The sequence below is a fragment of the Eschrichtius robustus genome, chromosome 11 (assembly GCF_028021215.1).
Source record: "Eschrichtius robustus isolate mEscRob2 chromosome 11, mEscRob2.pri, whole genome shotgun sequence".
NCBI classification, from domain to species: Eukaryota; Metazoa; Chordata; class Mammalia; order Artiodactyla; family Eschrichtiidae; genus Eschrichtius; species Eschrichtius robustus.
In genome coordinates, this window is record NC_090834.1 from 88,780,624 (window position 1) to 88,801,190 (window position 20,567).

The window sequence follows — 20,567 nt, forward strand, 5'->3', positions numbered from 1 at the left end:
ATCAAAAAGTTTAACAAGTTACTGCTGGCATGGTGGGATTATGAGTCACTTATTTTCTTACTTTCTACTTATTTTTTTTTCTAAGTTTTCTAATCCTTGATAAGATATAATGTGAATAGTATATGGGATATGAATTTCAACTTACTCCTAAAAACATACCAGTTATACAGTTTTTAAACATATATTTAATTTTTCTATTTTAGAGAATATTTAGAATCTAATGATACAATAACATTAATCTAGCTTATCTACATTGGATTAGCTAGAGAATCATATAGCCTATCAAAGGAATCACACTATTCAACATTCTTATTTGGTACAATTCCACAAACATTTACTGTCTACTTAGCCACTGAGGACATTAAAAGTAAGGCACATTTTTTGCCTTCAAAAATGTATAATCTAATCAGGGAGAAAGAAGGAAGTATAAATTTAAGAGTCAGAAGTGGTACAGGATAAGGCAGCCAGAAAGGGCCTTAAGGTAACATACTAATGAGGTTGACCTTATCCTGTAGGGAATGGAGAGCCACTGAAGAGTTTTAACAGGAGAGTTAAAAGAGCAGAATTGTGGTTGTGGTTTGGGAAGCGTGTACACTAGAGCCACAGAGACGGACTGGAAGGGTTTTGCAGCAGTCTTGGTAAGAGATGATGAACTGAGCTAAAACTGTGGTGGCTAGATGAAATGAGAAGAAAGATTCAAGAAATATACAGGGGCTAAAATCAGAAAAGCCTGGTAATTGAATGAATGTAGGGACAGAAGGAGAAAAGAGATCTAGAATGATTCCTGTTTCTGGCTTGGAGGGCGGGATGGATGGTACTGCTATGAAGATATGAATGCAGGAGGCTCAGGTTTAGGGACAAGGAAAAGAACAATTCAGGGTGTTGTATATATGTGCGTGTGTTTTTCGGGGTGGGGGCAGTGGTGGAAGGCAAGTATCTTTTTATTAATCTAAGTAATATACATATATATTATTAAAACCAAAAAGTACTAAAGAACTTAAGATGAAAAACTAGGCAGTCTCCTGTTCTAAGTCCAACCTCTCAAAGGAATCTTTAGTTATTTCTGGAAGTTATCTCTATAATTCTAAATGTTTATGCCTCTAGTTCTTCGTTTATCAATTTTATATCTATCTACTGATACCCCAAAGTAAAAGATCAGGATACAGCAATACTTAAAATTCCCTCTTCCCCATTCTTCCTCCTCCCAATGTTTGGAGGCTCTGTTATTAATTTTTAGTTCTGTTGAGTAGCTTGCAGCTTTAAATAATATATTTAAACCTCTATTTCTTGCTTCACCAACTTCAGTCACTACCTGACTCCCCTCAACCTAAGAAAAAGATACTAGCAATCCTACCCTCTTTCATCTTTCCCAACTCCCACCTTCTGTCATCTACCCTTTTATTCTATCAAATTTATTAAAATTTACTGAATTCAGTGAACCCTGTGGGTCATCCAGTGGAAAGATCCAGCAGACAGCTGTGCAAAGAAATCTGGAGCTCAGTGGGAATGTTAGGGGTGGACACTCAGGTTTGGGAGTTAGAAGCATACAGGTAGTCTCTACAAAGTGCAACAGTGCATGCAGGAGACTTCACAGAGAGAGAAGAGTAGTGAGCCAAGGGCAGCAGCTTGGAGAACACCTGCATTTACTGGCAGGCACAAGAAAGGCCACCAAAGGAGTTAAAGAGACAAGGGTTAGGGAGGAGAATCAGGATAGACTGGCATTAATGAAAGCCAAGGGCCAAATTTCAAGAATACATTTCCCAAATACTCACTCAGATATCAGCCAGTATTTTTTGCAATGTCTTCTCCACAGCGGATCGTGACTTGATAGCTGGCTAAGTCTTCGACTGACATAGCAACAACTGGCAGTAACCAGATTCATGGTTAGTATAAAAGAAAACAAGAAAACAATTTAAAAGTAAGATGAAAATATTCAATGTTAAGTTTTGTTTTATTCCTTTTGCTTTTCTGCCACTATCTACCTTTATAACTGCAAAACAATCTTTTCTAAAACCTGTTTAACATGTTAGCTAGTATAATTACCTTGTGAGTAGTGAAATCTTAACTATTTGAGTTCACAAACCACAAAATGTCTACAATTGTAATTTTCATACGAAAGTCTATAAAACATATAAACCATTGGAGTTAATTTCAAATCAAAGAGCTTTCCTATATCTATTATTGGGGCAGTAATCATTTCTACATATAGAAACGTTATTCAGGTGTAAACAAAGTGCTTTTTCTTTTTAAGATCTGTGACATTTGATATTAAATACACAGGGCTTTTGTTTGTTCTGTTTCTTAACAGAAAGAAATATTACAGCCAAAAACACTTTTTAACTATAGCAACTATTGGAAAGCCCACCTATAAAAGGTGTCAGATTCTCAATTCTGATTCAATATCCATAGTTATTTAAGTTAGTATCAGCTGCTCAAAAATTTGGAATGTTAGAAACAAATAATTTTCTTTTTATACAGAGATTTCTAACACAATAGTGCTTGAATCCTGTAAATCCTACCCTACATAATTAATTTGCAAAAAGAATGAATTTAAGATTTTAAAAAATGCATTTCTATCCTTTCAGAAGAAAAATCACAAGTTATAGAAAGTAGGTATAAAAGATTTCACTTGGGCAATAGCTAATCAATTAAGGGAATCGTAAATCACATGGGATTTGTCAAGGCCATAAGTGGGGCATGTTAAAAAACAACTGATGGTAAACAGATTAGCCTTTGTTCATTTTTCAGATTTTATACAAACATAATTCTCATCCTTTTCTGCCAAGCTCAGGAGATGCCCAAACTAACATTTGCAAACATAGGAATCCTTCCAGTTTTGTGAATTCAGAGTCCATCACTGTCCCAAGAGTTAACATAAAAGAATCTCTGGAATATGCACCAAAAGTGATTTTTGATGCAAGTCAAGGATGAAAACTACTGTCTTAGAGCTTTTGACTCAGTCGGCATGGGGTGAGATCTGTACCTCAGGCACGTGTATATTTAAAAAGTGCCACATGTAATTCTGATACACAGCGAGATTCAAACTATGCAGTTTATATTACATAATGATCCCAATGGACTAATTCAATCCAACCCAATCCAGTTCAGCAAATATGTACCATAACCTTCAGAGCTTAGCAATGGGCAGGACACCTGACAAATTTGGGCTATAAACTACAGGAAAGAAGTTGCAGTACACTGGAAACTTTTCTGTGCATAAAATTCTATGGCATTTGTGTCAACTTTCCTGGGCTAAGGGATGCCCAGATAGCTGGTTAAACATTATTTTTTTTTAATTAATTAATTATTTATTTATTTATTAGCTGCGTTGGGTCTTCGTTGCTGTGTGCGGGCTTTCTCTAGTTGTAATGAGCGGGGGCTACTCTTCTTTGTGGTGCGCAGGCTTCTCATTGCAGTGGCTTCTCTTGTTGCGGAGCACGGGCTCTAGGCACGCGGGCTTCAGTAGTTGTGGCTCGTGGGCTCCAGAGCGCAGGCTCAGTAGCCGTGGCACATGGGCTTAGTTGCTCTGCGGCATGTGGGATCTTCCTGGACCAGGGATCGAACCCGTGTCTCCTGCATTGGCAGGCGGATTCTTAACCACTGAGCCACCAGGGAAGCCCCTAAACATTATTTCTTGATGTGTCTGTGAGATGTTGCCAGAAAAGATTAGCATTTGAATTGGTGGACTAAGTTAGCCAGATGGCCCTCTCCAATGTGGGTTGGCACCTTCCAATCATCGAGGGCCTGAATAGAACAAAAAGGCAGAGGAAGGTTGAATTTGCTCTCTGTCTGACCGCTAAGTTGAGACACTGATCTTCTCCTGCCCTCGGCACTCCTGGTTCTCAGGCCTTCAGACCCAGATTGGGATCTACACCATCAGCTCTCCAGCTCTCAGCCCTTCAAACTATACCACCAGCTTTCTTGGGTCTCCAGCTTGCATTTGGCAGACTGTAGGACTTCTCAGCCTCTATAATTCATGAGCAAATACCTTATAAAAAACCATACACACACACACACACACACACACACACACACACACACACACACACTCTCTCTGTCTCTCTCTCTCTATTGGTTCTGCTTCTCTCAAGAACCCTAATACAGTATTCAACTCAGTTCACTTCCACAAACATTTATGGAGGGATCACTTCTGTTTAAAATGTTGATTTCTACCAAAAGCATTTAAAATAAAATCTGATCTCCTCACCTTGTTTTACAAGGTCCTGCATGATCTCACTAGTCTCTTCTCAAGCCTCTCTGCCTGTGAATCATTCCCTAATTCCTGCAACACCAGTCTTCTAGCTCCTCCAACAGGCTATGCTATTGTCCAATCAGCTTCTGAAAACACCGTTCCTTCTGCCAGGACTGCTCCATGTTATCTGTCATATATGGCAGCTCCTTCCAATTTGAATCAATTCCTTAACAGACCAACTGGTTCACTTCCTTCGTAGCACACAGCAGCTCTTGTAATTACGCACTTATTTGTTTTCCATCTTGCCCGCTAGACTGTAAGCTTATGAGAGGGGCCTTGTCTGTCTTGTTCACTATTGTTTCCCCAACATTTAATAGGCTGGCACACAGCAGGCACTCAAAAAAAGAAAATCTGTTGAATAAATGGTGACTGCAAAGATAAACAAGACAGTCTTCACATTTAAGAAATGCATAATCTATCTGGTATGGTAAATACCTCTCCTTCTGCAGAGAAAGGAGAAAGGTAGAGATTGGACTCAGGAGAGGCGGTCCTTAAAGGAATTCCATCTTGCCAGGTTGAGAAGAAGGGGGCATAGCATTCCAGGCAGGGTCAAGAGTTTAAGCCACAGAACAAAAAACCACAAGTGTGCTGGCAGAGGTCTATTTGGCCAGAGTAGACTATGCCAAATAATAAGGGCCTTAAATGCTCCCAGAAGTTTAAGTTATAATCTGTAAATAACAAGGGGCATTATAGGTTATTAAGGAGGATGACAGCTAGACCTGTCTTAGAAAAATCACTCTGGAAGCAATGTGGCCCACAGATCAAAAAGCGTGTGTGTATGTGTTAGATTTCTAAAAGGCTATAGCAACAGAGTATTTCAGATGAAAATAGTTTGCAACTGTAACAGTCTTTTCGAAAGAAAAAGATAAACTTTATTACAAGCCTGAGTAGAGAAAAATTTGTTTTCTAGAAAAATAAAAGTGTTACAGGTACTAATATAGATAGCAGCCAGAAACTGGAATTATCCCTCTGTCACCACTTAGCTAGACCAACCAACAGCTACCAGTAACTTCAAGAAGGCTGTATTTCTGAAAGGATCCCTGACAACACAGGGTACAATCAGCAAACGACTAAAATCCAATGGTTAATCCAAAAAACAAAACAAAACAAAATGAATCTCGCCTACCTATCCTTAAGACCTTAAGAGGGCGATTCTGCCTCCTTTGCAAATATATGTGGTGGCACAAGAAAGACCCATGCCACCAGCTGTCAAGGGTGTAAACAGCGCCATTTCTTCCACCATCCCAGACGGTCCCAAGCGCTGAAGGAACTGGGCATTTAACCACCCCTACCAGCAACCGGTGTTTATTTTTGGAACAGATGCCGGTAACTTGGGAAACCCAAAGCATACAGGAGGGAAGATGGTCACCTGTACCGCACCACCGGAAGTCAGTACCAAAACACAAAATCCAACATGCAACCGTGAGAAGGAAGGCTGAAAGCGAAACAATTATCTAGCACACAAGTCCGAAAGTGAGCCCTGCCAGATATTACGTTGCCGCATAAGTCGCACCCAGGGGTCAGGGGGTCGCCTGGCTCCTCTCCGGCGTCCCACCTGCCCACTTTGGCGCCTGACTCTGCAGGCTCCCGGCCCAGGCAGAGAAGAGCGCTCGGCCCGGACAGGGACTTTTCCAAAGCGGCCAGGGCTGCCCTTAGCGGGCAAAGACCACGGGGGCCGGGAGGTGCTGGGCGCTGGGGTCCGCGCGGCGGCAGCGGGGAGCAGTTGGCCCCCCTTCCAACTGGGCCTCGCCAAGGCCTGGGAGAGAGAGCTGTTGTCGCTCCTCAGGCCTGGGCCCGGGACGGGAGGAAAACCTCAAGGCGGGGCCCTTTCCGCCCCGGTCTCGCCCCTGCCCCCGGGTGGCTCTGCAGGATCAGGGCGGCCCCGGCGTCACCTCCTGGCTGTCACGGGAGTCCAGATCCTGTCGGCGAGCCGGGCCTCCGTCCCTCTTGCCTTACGCCTCCTCCCCCACCCGTGACCCCACCCCTGCCGTGCGCATCGTCCCATTACTTGATTAGGTCCCGGTAGTCCAGGAAGGATAAGATAAGGAGCAGGGGATCGGTGGGCAGCGATTCTAGGGTCAGGAGCGCCGACTCTGTCTCCACGGCCGCCATCTTGCCTGGCCCAGTGCAGGCCTGGCCCCGCCCCGGGCCCGCCCCCTCCGCCACCGCCCTCGCCATTCCCTAGCCGATCGCACAGGTTTGTTGTGTAACCGACAGGATAGCCCCGCCCACGGGGAGGCCGATGGGCGGTTCCCTGGAAGGCTCCGCCCACCGCCCTGCGGGTCTAGGGCCCGCGCGGTGGTGTCCGTCTGCGTCTCGGGAGCCTCTTCAGCCAAGCTGTGCGAGCTCTGCCAGGTGCCCACATGCTCACCCTTAGATCTCCCGGTCTCTCTCCTCCCATTCCGGTCCCTAAACTTGCCCAGCCCGGACCCCTAGGAGCCTTTATTACTAAATCTGCTTGGGTCACTCCAGCCCCTCATGCGAAATTTTACATCCGGTATCCTCGAAGCGTGCCCCCAAATCTCACAGTAAGTTCTCTCTCTGCCCTTGGCCCCCAAATCCATCGCTTCTCTTCGTTTTCCGACCTAGAAATTCCTCGTCTCTCCCTTCAGCTTCCCTCGCCCGGCGTGTCCCTTGCACAGAGCAGGAGCCTTTTCCGCTCTGTAGTGGGCAGAGTTGGGAATCAACTAGAGGCTCTTCTTCCAAACTAGGGAAATGGTCGTCGAGGGCATAATTTTAACGCCCTCCCAAGGAAACGGTGCATGGGGTCTGAATCTAACGGTCAGCCGCTCTCAATTCGGCTGTCACGGTTATTTTTCAGCCTATTAGGGCAATGCACAGCGTATACTAAATGGATTTTTTTTTTTTTGGCAAGATTTAATCTCGGAGGGTTAAGTACTTCCAGTGTGAAGGGATGGGTTGAGACCTGGCTGGGCTTGATTGAGGCACTTGATGGCCACGCTTCAGCTTAGACAGATGGTATTAAAATGGGGGTGGAAGACGTGTCATGGATTGTGAGCTAAGGAATACATTACTTATCAGATTTCTTCTTTTCCGTTTCTTTCCAAAGGCAATATGGTGTAAGCAGCTGTGGGGAGTCCGGTCAGACTCGAACTTCACACATCTGTTATGTACCAGAAGTGAGATGGTGGACTAGTTAACTATACCTAAGTTCTATGAGCTTGTTTACGCTAAAAACCAACCATTCTCTAAAGTGGTTTATGGATGCTGATAAAGATTTGTGTAAAGTGTCTGGCTAGATAGTCAATAAATGTTAATTTCCCAAGCCTAAGTATACATCCATCACTAAGTTTTCCAAACTCTTCCACATCCTGGAGAAAGTTTTCTCCTAACTATTTGGAAAAGTGGAAATGATTCTACCCCTCCCATCCCACCCACCCCCAACAATAAAACACTCCATTTCCTCAATTCACCATGCCATTAATGCTTTATAATTATGGTTTTGTCTAATTTTATAACCCCTCTCCTTCCCCCCCCCCCACTGTATTAATTACATTTTTTATTTTCTGTGTCTTATGATGTTTTGACATCCTAAAAATCCTGCTGGCTGGGGAGAGACTGCTCCCCCTCCCCCCAGGGCTAGCTAGTTCCTAAAGATAGCAAACAACTTAACATGGACACACCTCTCATATGCAAGCCAACCACCCCCTTTATCTAACTGTCACACACAGAGCCACTATTTCCCCTGCCCTAAATTGTCTCAGGGCTAGGTACCAGGCAATGAGAGAACACCTCTATAGCCCAAAGCCCACCATTTATTGTTCAAATTAGCCAATCCCAAACTGTTTACTCTGCCCTGCCCAGTGCAAACTCCAATAAAGGCTCTGGCCTAAATTTGCGTCTTGCTCCTGCTTCTGCCTCCTGACCCAAACCTGATGCTTCCACTGGGAACCTTCACAGTGTCGTGTGCCCCTTTCTCTAGGGAAATGTAATAAAAATTTTCTTTCAATGGCATTGATCTTGCCATGTCGTCACTCAGTCACCTTCATAAACTAAAATCCCACAGGTAAAATGAGAGCCACCCAGCAAAAACCAAAAACTAAAACAAAACAAAACCCTCTGCTTACATCTCTGTATTTCCAAACTATTTATGCACATATTTAGAGCATTAATTGAACTAGATTCAGGTCAGTTGTTCCCTGTTTGTCTCTCTCACCAGGCTGTAAACTCTGTCTTTTTCATCCTTGTAACCCCAAGGCCTTTCTACAACAAGTAGAAAGTTTATGTTCAGGTTGAATGGATGAAGACAGAACTGTCATTTCTGTTTACAAGGGAAGCTTGCCTGTTGATACAGGTAAATGCTTATAAAGGCATTTGATTCTAATTCATGTTTGTCTCTATTTCTCCCTCAGATGGGCTACTTTACTTGTTTTAAATCCAAAAACTGGTAGGAGTTTCAAGTAGACTGCATTTGCTTCTGCTATCTTATTGCATTTTCCTTCCCTTTGGACTTGGTCCAGTTATGACCTAATGAGAAGACCAGAAGTGTGAAGTTAATCTGTCATGGCCAGGATTAAGGTGAGGCAAGATTTACACTCACCTGGGGCACAAAATTTAAGGGAGTACCAAAAAACCCTTCAATAATCAAGATGATGTTAATATTTTAATAAAATACTTTTAAAAAATTAATGCAAAAACCCATGATGAACAAAATCTTAAACAAAAACGGGATCCCACAGTGCTATGCAAGCCATGTTGGAGCCTAAGGCAAAAGGAAAAATATGTGCATTTAAATATATGTTTTTATGTCTTTTCAAATGGTTATTTTTTTCCTATAAGGCCAGGAGGGGGTGCTCAGGCAGGGGACTTGCTTCTCCCATGTGGCAGGGCTCAGAGCTCTTGCCATCCTTGGGGAGTGACACCTGGCCCCTGCTGTGACAGCCCATACCTCCCTGGGGAAGTGGTCCCAGCCCAGGCTCCATTTCTCTTCCCAACATGGTAGGAAGCAGGTAGAGGAAGTTGGGGGCGCAATGTAGCTGAGCAGGACCCAGGACAGCCCTTTCCTGGGCTGTGGCTTCCTGTTACCATCCCCCATACCCCTAATCATGGCTGGAAAGGGGTAGGAAGAGGAAGCCGAGACTTGGCTATTTGGGTGCCCTGGGCTAAGGTTGAGGTTGAGGGCTCCATAGCCTTTGTGCCTTGGTGGGAGAAACAGTTTCTCCGAGTCTGCTAATTGTTTTGGAAGCTAGTCTCTAAAGGGCATGGAAGGATTTCACCAAAACAGAATTTGCTTGCCATTAATATTCCTATGGTAGATCAGAAAGCACAAGGTTCTGAAAGAAGAGTTCATGTGTGGCATAAAAAAAAAGATTTCTCTATTCTCTCAGGAATAGAGATAATGCCTGAGAAATAAATATACTTCACATGTTCTCTTTAGAAGCCCAGTGTTGCCTTCACTGGCAAGCAGTTTTTAGTGCACAATGCCTACCTCCTTACACATGATTACACCTTAGCTTCAAGGTTCCCTTTGGCTGTTTTGGTAAATCCCTCAGACATTCATTCATACCTTATCACATGCAAGGGTCTGGGCTCAGGACTGGAAGGGATCAAGACACAGTACTGTTCCTGCTTTGATGCAATTACTCTTTAGAAGGTGAGAGATACACCTGTTTGCTCGGGGAGAGACAAATCCGCATGGCCCTGCAGTCTGTTTTCTCCCTCGTTTTCATGGTTTAGCAAGTAGCTGCATCAGCAGATCTGAGTTTGCTGGCAAGCAGGACAGACAGTCAGCAGACACTGAGCTTTAGAGGCGCTTGCTAAATGGTGTAAATGGTGCCCGGGGGCCCCCCCATGTGTAAAACACCATAGTTTAGGGTCCCTCTCTATTGACCACTCTCTGGGATGTGTCCAATCTTCTTCTGCCCAGCCTAGGTGCGCCTCCCAGTGGGACAATGAAAGCTGTGAATTGGGATGGGGAGGGAGGTGTGGTGGGGTGGGAGTTCACGTGCATTCTCCTCCTTCTCTGCTTGTAGAACCCCCCGAACATTGTGTGTTGACACTGCGTGGCCTTGGTGGCGTGCGTCCTGGGCCCATGAATAGCAGCTGCACGAAGGTCAGACTCCACTTTGTCTCATGCTCAGTGTTTTGGGAAAAGGCCTTGACCAATTGGGCCTCTCAGGGGCAGGAAACATTCTCAGGAGATTCTCAGGGGGTCCTGGCAGGTTGTAGGGCAGGCCTGGGACTGGACCGTGTAAGCCTTGGTGTCAGCTGTCCTAGTTGTGGTGAGGCAGATGAGGTGGTGGGAGGACCAGGATGGGACTGCCAGACACCAGCTCCCCCAGACAAGTGCGTCATGCAGAAGAAAAACCGGGCTGCAAGGCTGCTGGTGATTGGTCAAAAGGGGGTCTGCCTCTGCAGAGCCCAGGAAAATTCAAGACTATGCTTATGCTTCATGGCTGAAAGCAGGGAGAAGAATAAAATTACAGGGTGGTAGGGAGGTTAGGGGCTGTCAGTGCTGCTCAGAAAGGCATCCAGCCTGATGGGTTGATGCAAAAATCTGGAAGGGATTTAACTGTTTCTGTGGAACAAAAACACAGACAAACCCATGGCTAATGAGAAGCCTAGAATGAAGGTAAGATTTAAACGCACAGTTCCAGCCGTCATACAAACGAGGTTCTGGGACTCCTGCTCCTCCCGTAGGCAAGACTTTCAATATTCCTGAATTTGCTGAGCATATGTCTGTTGTTTTGTTTTGTCTGGAACATGCTTCTTGATTTCTTGCAACCTGTATAATTAATATGAACTTTCTGGACACATGGTGAATGGACCTGCTTACTGGACGCAAAGTGTCCCCTATTGGTGGCTTCTAATATGGTGAATACTGAAGGTGTGGCCAAGAATGGCCTGTAATCCCAAAGTTTACCAAGATTGCATCATGGAAACAACAGCTCCTTCCAGGGACAGAGAAAAATGCAGTATTCTCATACAAGATGTTATACAGGTCAGGGAGCCACATAACGCCATCCAATTCAGCCTGCAGGGCTGGGGAAACCACTAGTGTTTGGAGTCTTACTGTGTCCTTCTGAGGCTTATGCAGGTCAGTTTGTCCACTGTTGTTCCTATAGTGCCTGACAGACATCATAAGAGTGGCTGAACTAGTGATGCTTGGTATGTGGGCTTGGATGGGCCAGTGTTTTTTTTGGTGGGGTGGCGGGATACTTTCCAGGAAGAAGGGAAAATTCAGTCTCTGACCTATGCTCATCTCTGTGCTCTGGGAGGCTGATCTCTATGACCTCCTTCACCTGGGTTCTCTTGTCATCTGGCTTCTGGTGGGGTTCAGCCAATGGAAAGCATTGGTCGGCAACTGAGGAGGGGGAGAAAAGAGAAATTAGGGTATTTCTCACTGTAGACCAAACTTTTTGGTGCTCTCTTTGAAGTCTTTGGCTTGTCCCGCTATGGTAACACTATTCCTTCCCATTGCTGTTTCAGGCTTGGAGACATCTCCCCCCTGTTTACTAACCCCTGGGCACCTCACCATCCCTTATTGGTTCCCTCATCCTGCTCATACCTCTTACGTGATCTCCTCATTGAATTCTGTTCAGTAATGTCCCTTTGAAAGTTTTGTCTGTTTTGTTGTAAGACCCTGACTGATATCATTTGCCTTCACCTACCCAGGCAAGCAGTACTGTAAGAAACTCCCCAGTACATCATCAGTGGGTTGAACTCAGGCTAAAACAGTGAGAGCTGCTGCTTGGGGCCAAACATTCCACTATACTGATGACACAAGCACTGAGTGTACTTCATGCATTCCATCATGTCCCACCTTGGAAAAGTTGACCAAAGATGGATGGGCTCAAAAACTTTTGGAGGTGATGGATATGTTTATTACCTTGATTATGGTGATGGTATCACAGGGGTATGTATATGTCCAAACTCTTCAAAATGTATACAGTAAATATGTGAAACTTTTGGTATATATCAACTATACCTCAAATATCTGTAAAAGCAAAAAAAAAAAGAAGAAATGATTCTGTCACTCATGGGACCTTCTTGGGTGCTTCCTATGTGGCTACTAGCCATGGGAATGGAGGCCCAACCTCTGATTGGCCTATTTTGGAAACAACACTCTCCGTACCGAGGAATTTCACTACAGCCTTTATATACCAGACAAACAACCACACGTGGGGAGGGGGCACATGTGGCAAGAAGCCTGGAAAGTGATCCAGTCATCAGTAGAGCAAACCTGTGCTGGAGGCCTCCTCTCCTATCTCCTTCCCACCCATGGAATCACAGATATCAGTGTTCAATCTCGAAGCAGGTTGTAGACTGTGGAAATGGGACTCCACTTTCTCGTCAGCCAGGTCTACAAGGACTTCCTTCTGTTGCCAAGCCTGAAGCTAGCCCATTCTGGAAAAAGAGACTGTCACTGAAAAGAAAATGACTCTGCCACCTGACATTCTCAAATTGCACTGAGTCCTATACCAATCTGAACTGGAATACCCAGAAAGTTCTGTAGTGATATAGAAATGGTCCCTCCAGTCAAGGCCCAAGCCTGTTTCCTGAGACCTCAGCTAACTTCAGGAACAGGTGGCTGCCCACCCATTAGACACAGAGAAACCCACCTACTGTTAAACCTAAGCAGCTGGCTCACTGGGGACCTCTCCAACAGGACTTCCATATGACAAAGAAGCATGGTTCACTGATGAAATCGCTTGCTTCTGAGATGGGCAAACCCCATGGAACGCCACAGCCATAAATTGTGGAGTTCAGCCCTAGACATGCTGAACAATGGGTTAAACTTCAGATGCTATTCTTGGCTGTAGGGCACACTGCCCCAAGAGGGACAGAAACAAACCTTTGCGCCGTGTGTCCATTAGGGTCCTCCAAGAAACAAATGCTGGGATAGGATTAGATTCCTGAGAGATGCACTGCGGTTGTGAGTAGGGGTTGTGAGGGATAAAAAATAGGGAGTGAGAACAGGCAAAAAGAGCCTCAGACCATGATGCAATTCTGATGCTTGGGAAAAGAGAAGGTGGAGGAAAGGATTGGGAAGGAAGAATCTCAGACTGGACGGCAGCTCTGAGAATGTCTCAGCCGGGCCGATGGAGAGTCCTTGAGCCAAAGCTGCCCACTAGAGTAGTCCAGAGACCCACAGGACTGGCCTGCGCTAACACCCCATCATGGTCAGTCCTGGACTGGGAGCTCCCCAGAGGAAGTGTGACCTTGATGCAAAAGCATTGTGGGGATCAAACTGGAGTTGTCAGTTAATGATGCTACCTGCAGCAGGAGATCCGAGCTATTTCCATGGCTGTCACACACACAACATCCCTAATGGCCTAGCAATTGGTCAGGCCATTGGGCCACCCGAAGACTGAATTAATAGAGGCATACCAATATGGGGTATCCCCTGTGGACATAGTTATGAAGTGACAAAATCTAGAGGAAAACAACCTACTTAAAAAGACTGATGAGGCATATATGGGCTTTGTGTCTATCCATGACAGCCCATTGAATCTATGCTCTAATCCACTACACCAATGGAACCACCAAAAGGATGGGGATACCCAACTGGAAATTCTTTTGACACAAATAGAAGCTACTGCTACTGAAAAAGCTTGCGTTCTTGTCCCACTCTGCCTGTCTGTCCAGTGATGACCTGGTGGTCTCTACAAGCCTGGCCTGTTCAGCTGTCTTGGGCCATTTGTAAGTTGCACACTGTCATAGTACCCTCTGCCTTGGCTGAGCAACTGGGCACCTGGGAGTCAAGGAGCAGGCACAGAGGAAAATGTAAGTGGGAAGAGGACACTCTTCTCTCCACCCCACCCCCTTATCATGGAATAACACACAGTTGAGGAATGTATCAGGTTACTTTGGGGAAAAAGAATTCATGCTCCATATTTCAAAAGGGGAAATTTAACACAAAGAATTGTTAGACAATGTGGAAAGGCTGAAAGAGCAGGGAAAGAATACTGAGGGGATCCAGAAATTAGGACTGCCAGAAGCAGCTACCACCCCAGGGCTCTGGAAACAAAATGGAAAGGAGGTTCTAGAACAGAGGAGCTGGAAGGATGGCTCCTGAGGAGTGAATGATCAGATGTCTAAGGGAGGGATCCCATGCAGCTGGCGTCAAGATCTCTGAGAGGGGTCACCTCACAGCTGGTGCTAATGAAATCGCTAGGTGGCGTTTCGGGGGGCTTCGAGGAGCTCTGGTGTTTTATGCTTTAGCTCAGAAAGAACTTAGTGAGAGGCAAAGTGATAGATAAGAAGTGATTTATTAGGCTAGGATGCTTGTGAGGCTTACAAGTGGGTGGGTGAGAGGGTGCTGTGCCCCAAGAACTTAGTGGACTACAGTTTATAATCAAAGGAAAAGTGGGGAGGGGGAAAAGACCACCTATTTTTTTTTTTTTTTGAGTAGACATTAAATTTCCATTATTAGCTCCTCCTCATCAGGTGGGGGAGTTTTCTTGTCCCTACATGGTTAAGCCAGGACTGTCAGGGCACTCTGGTAAAATTATTTCAGGTTTTAGTACAATGAGGGTCTTTCACTTTGAAATGCCACCTTTCCATAAATTATTATTTTTATGTGTGCAGAGATCATGTCCTAGGGATTATTAATTTACTGAGCTTACTGGGCAGGATGTGGATTTCATGCCACCATTGTTTTATTGTTTGGGGGCATGTCTCATGCTTTTGTTGCATGGTTTTGTTGCTAAGCTAGCCTGCTTGGTTTTGCAGTTAAGCAAACCTGCTTCCTTGAGTGATCATTAACTTACAGGGTTTTTTTTTTTTGTTTTTTTTTTACTTACAATCCCCTAGTGGGATTAACTATTTAATCACCTACTTTGGCCCTTTACTCTGTCCCTATCACGAACATATTAGAGCAGGTAACTCACAGCAGTTACTCAGAGTCTTGAAGTCGCCAGATTCAGCACACATACACACATACCACCACCACCACCATCACCACCTTCAACAACAACAAAAAAAAAAGGAAAAAAAAAGGCCACCAGGAAACCCAGTTAAATTTGAATGATTTCTAATTGCTTATGTGCATACACATTGAAATAAAAGAAAAATATCACATGGGACATATTTATACTAAAACATTATTCATTCTCTATCTGAAATAAATTATAACTACATAAGTTACCTACCTGTTTCTTTAATTATATTTCCCTGGTGATTTGGGTCTCCCTAACGTTTCTTTGTGTTGCAGAATTTGCATGTATAAGTCCTTGAATTTACAATCTGTTTCATTTACATTGTAAAATATTTTCTACAGTGGTCACATCCAGCTTCTTTTGTTCTTGTGTCTACTGAACGTCCATTAATGAGAAAACACGCTCAACAATTGCATTGTGAGCTGGTGTGCTGACGTGTACTGGCTGTCACCGACTGGCTCAATTTCAGAAGTTTGGGGGCTATCTGTGATTTGCTAACTTTCCGTAGTGTGGGTTATTGGAGTGAGGCTGTCATTGACTGGTTGATTTTCAGAACACAGGTTATCTCTAATTAGTGGTGGTTTCTTGTTCATGACTTGGGACTTTGACCAAAGAACAATCTTTTTCTTTCTTGATGATAAGAAGAATCAGTACTTTAATTCTCAAACCTCCTTTTTGGTCTATCCTAAGTCAAACCTGCAGGACAGACCATGTGGGATTGTCCATAACTATATCTGTGGAGGTATGATTTTCAGCTATGTTGCATTTAAGTGACTTAAGCTGCAATTGCAAAAAAATACTCTAACTGCTGATACTTGGTAATTTATTGGAAAAGAAAAGCTGTCTAGAGGGCATTGAAGGCATTGGGGTAAAGTCAGTACAGAATGCAGAGCATAATCATTAAACACAAGACATGTCATATAGAGGAGTCCTGGCAGCCTTACTCGAAAGGGTACCACTTGATTGGTATTGGACCTTTGACAAGGGCAACTTCACAGCTAGTGATTTGGATCCTGAAAGGGCATCCTGGGGCTGGGGATCAGAGCGCCTAAAGACCTCCGGAGAGAGACACGCAGGGGCTGGGAAACAGCAAGAGACTCCCCCGCCCCTCCTTCCGTCCAGTCTCCTGCCAGTGCTTCCCAACAGGCAGTGCCCAACAGGAATCCAGCTTGCAGAAGCATCAGGGAAGTGTCATTTTCAGTCTTACAGGCCCACCGTCACTGAATAGAATACATAAGGGCAGCCACAAGCTAAAAGACAAGAGGTAAATAATTAACACAAGGAAGGATTAGTCAAGAAAAAAAAAAAACAAACATCCAAATCAGAAAAGAAGTAAAATTATCTCTGTTTCCTGATGACATGGTATTATATGTAGAAAACACTATAGACTCCACCAAAAAACTGTTAGAACTAATAAGTTAGTTCAGTAAAGTTTCAGGATACAAAATCAATATACAAAAATCAGTTGCATTTCTATACACTAACAACAAACCATCAGAAAGAGAAATTAAGAAAACAATCTCATTCAAATAGCATCAAAAAAGATGAGATACTTAAGAGTAAATTTAATCGAGGAAGTGAAAGATCTGTACCCTGAAAACTATAAAACACTGATGAAAGAAATTGAAGAAGACACAAATAAATGGAAAGATAGTTCATGTTCATGGCTTGAAAGAATTAATATTGTTAAAATATCCATACTACCCAAAGTGATCTACAGACTCAATGCAATCCCTATTAAAATTTCAATGGCATTTTTCACAAAAATAGAACAATCCTAAAATTTGTATGGAACCATAAAAGGCCCTGAATAGCCAAAGCAACCTTGAGAAAGAAGAACAAAACTGGAGGCATCACATTTCCTGATTTCAAATTGTATTACAAAGCTATATTAATCAAAACATTATAGTATGGGCATAAAAACAGACACATAGATAAATGGAACAGAATAGAGAGTGCAGAAATAAACTAATGCGTTAGTTAATTAACTAATGGTCAGTTAATTTTAACAAATGTGCTAAGAATATACAATAAGGGATAATTGTCTCTTCAAAAAATGGTTTTGGGAAAAGTAGATATCCACATGCAAAAGAATGAAACTAGACCACTATCTTACACCATACACAAAAGTCAACCAAAAATGGATTAAAGACTTAAAGGTGAAACTGTGAAACTCCTGGAAGAAAACATAGGGGTAAGCTTTTTGACACTGGGCATGGCAATGATTTTTTGGATTTGTTATCAAATCAAAGGCAGCAAAAGCAAAAATAAGCCTGTGGGACTACGTCAAACTTAAAAGCTTCTGAACAGCAAAGGAAACCAACCAAAAAAAATGAAAAGGCAATGTATGGAATAGGAGAAAACATTTGCAAGCCATATATCCAATAAGGGGTTAATATCCAAAATATACAAGGAACTCATACACCTCAATAGCAAAAAACCAAATGATCCAATTAAAAAATGGACAAAGGACCTGAGCAGACATTTTTCCAAAGAAGGCATACAAATGGCCAACAGGTACATGAAAAAGTGCTCAACATCACTAATCATCAGGATAATGCATATCAAAACCACAATATAATATTACCTCACACTTGTTAGGGTGGCTATTATCAAAAAGACAAGCAATTACAAATGCTGTAAAGGATGTGGAGAAAGGAGAACCCTTGTTCACAGTTGGTGGGAATGTAAAGTGGTGCAGCCACTATGGAAAACAGTACGGAGGTTCCTCAAGAAATTAATAATAGAACTATCCAGCTATCCCACTTTTGAGTAAAAATTCAAAGGAAATAAAATCATTATCTCAAAGAAATATCTGTACTCCTATAGTCATTGCAGCATTATTCATGATAGTCAAGGTGTGGAAACAACCTAAGTGTCTATAGATAGATGAATGGATAAAAAAGTGCAGGGTATATAATGCAGTGGACTATTATTCAGCCTTAAAAAAAGGAAATCTTACCATTTGCGACAACACTGATTAACTCTGAGGACATTATGCTAAGTGAAATATGCCAGACAGAGAAAGACAAATACTGCACGGTATCACTTATATGAGAAATCTAAAAAAAAAAAAAAAAAAAAGTTGAATTCATAGAAACAGAGAATAGAATGGCTGTTGCCAGGGGATGAGGGGTGGGGGAGGTGAGGAGAGGTTGGTGAAAGGGTACAAATTTTCAGTTATAAAATGAATAAGGTCTGAGAATCTAATGTATGACATGTTCACTATTGTTGATAACACTGTATTGTATAATTTGCTAAGAGAGTAGAATTTAAGTGTTCTCACCAAAAAAAAAATTTTAAAAGGTGAATTTGTAAGATGTGTTAATTAACTTGATTGTGGGACTCCTTTTGCCATGTATATCAAATCAGCATGCTGTACACTTAACTACAATTTTGTCAATTATACCTCGATAAAGCTGAAAAAAATAAAATGGGAAAGATAAAAAATAAACACAAATATAATAAAAAAGAAATGCATAAATATTTTTAAAGGATTCTCCTTATATTATTGTACAACTTGTATTTTTTGAACAGATTGTAAACTTTTTTCCTTCTTAGGAAATATTCATCTACATTATTATTATTAATGACTAAATGTATGTTCCTTAATATGAATGCATCATATTTTACTTAATCTCCTATTATGAGAAATATAGACAATTTCCAATTTTGTTATAATAAAAGCATTGTGATAAATATCCTTGTACATTCATTTTTGTGAATTGTTACAGTTACGTTCATAGCATAAATCTTAGGTTTGGAATTGCTGGGTCAAATTGACAAACTTTTAAATAGTTTGACACCTATTTCTAAAGGACTCTCAAAATAGGCTACAGACAAAGCACTGAGTTGAAGGTATAGAAGTAGTACAGACCCACATTCTCTGACCCAAATATAGTAAAATCAGAAACAAATAATAAATGTATATTCTCAAAGTCCCACCAGTTTAGCCTCAAAAAGCAAATAAATGAAAATATCCTCTAAAAACCTCTTTGGTCAAAGAAGAAATTAAAGCAGATGTTACAGAATTATTTGACAGTAATGACAACCAGAATGGCATATAATAAAATTTTTTATTTTTCTGCCAAAACTTTCCCTAGAAGCAAATTAAAAACCTTAAATATTTTCTGTATTAGACAAGGAAGAAAAATAGATATAAAAAGCATTGCACTCAAGTTGTAAAAGAATAAATACACCTAGGGGAAGCCATATATATATATATATATATATATAAATTAAGGAGAAGTATAATGGAAGGAATTAGGAATAGAAAATAGTGGAATTGACATGTAAGTTCCATATCTTGCTCTATGTGTGTGTAAGTGTTGGTGCATTTCTGTGTGTGTGTGTGTATTCACATGTGCTCAAAGGAGCAGGGAGCACCATGGAATCTTCCCACATTTTGCTGACCGTTCAAGACACAAGAGAAACCTGACCTTAACTGACACTTGCAGTGAGATTAACTGGGATAATGTCAGTGTCAGCAGAGCGTCATGAAGGCACAAATGTGGAAGTGACTAATTTAGCAGTGGGCGGGTCAGTGAAGGAAAGCGTCCTAAAAAATGTGACAGCTGAGTTGAACATCATGGGATGGTTCGGATTTTGCCAAGTAAAATGCTTGTAGAGAGAAAATGAAGCCTAGATGTGTGACTGTTTTCAAGGAGCTAGAATTTTTTTCCATGCCTAATCAGTCTGAGACATTCATGGGATTATTAACGATGCAGCCTTATCATTTTTAATTATATGCTTTCTTTTAAAACTGTGATTCTTTTGATTGAGGTCATCTATTTTTAGAGCCTGGTTTATATTATTAGTAACTACGGCAGAAAATGAACTTCATAGAAATTAAATGTCTTTTTGTTTCTTATCTGTACTTAGCTGATGAAGTTAGCATGCAAAGATATATTGAAAACCTACTTTATCCTATGAAAAGGACATGTTTCAAGGATCTAAATGTGGTCAAGGAATGCAGTCTGTTAAACCATATGGAAAGCTTTTCATTAATTTTAAATTTTTTAGGAATATGTCTGTTGGGTATACCATGACTAATTACAGTATTTTATATACTAAGTATGTAATGGGAAAAATGAGGTATGTAGAACTTCTTTTTCCAGAAAGATATACTTTTTATTGTCCTTGTTGTTATGAGTGTTTTCAAAGCTCAAACTTATAAATTCAGTTGAGTCCTTTTTTGGGGGAAAGAAACAATGTTATCATGGATGTGTGTGTGTGTGTAAAATCAGGGAGAAAGGTGTAAAAAGATATATTTTTTAAGGTGGCTTCTCTGGGGATGGAGACGGGGATGTTGTGGAAAAGGTGAGTGAGGAAAATAAGAGGGCATGAAGGGAGACGATTATTTTATTTCTTTTTATACATTTGTATTGTTTGGTTGTTACAGTGATAACTGGTGT

The 20,567-nt window shown here is 42.1% G+C and overlaps 1 protein-coding gene across 1 annotated transcript in view; it reads right to left on the minus strand.

Moving 5' to 3' along the window:
* The window catches only part of FBXO3 (F-box protein 3), a 32,122-nt gene extending 25,737 nt beyond the window's left edge, over nt 1–6,385 (minus strand). The window contains exons 1-2 of the mRNA XM_068555918.1: nt 6,261–6,385; nt 1,773–1,862 (exon numbers count right to left, since the gene is read on the minus strand). Coding sequence (XP_068412019.1) covers nt 1,773–1,862; nt 6,261–6,364 — 194 coding nt within the window. The 5' untranslated portion in view covers nt 6,365–6,385. The remainder of the gene's footprint in view (nt 1–1,772; nt 1,863–6,260) is intronic.
* Between the last annotated feature and the right edge of the window lie 14,182 nt (nt 6,386–20,567).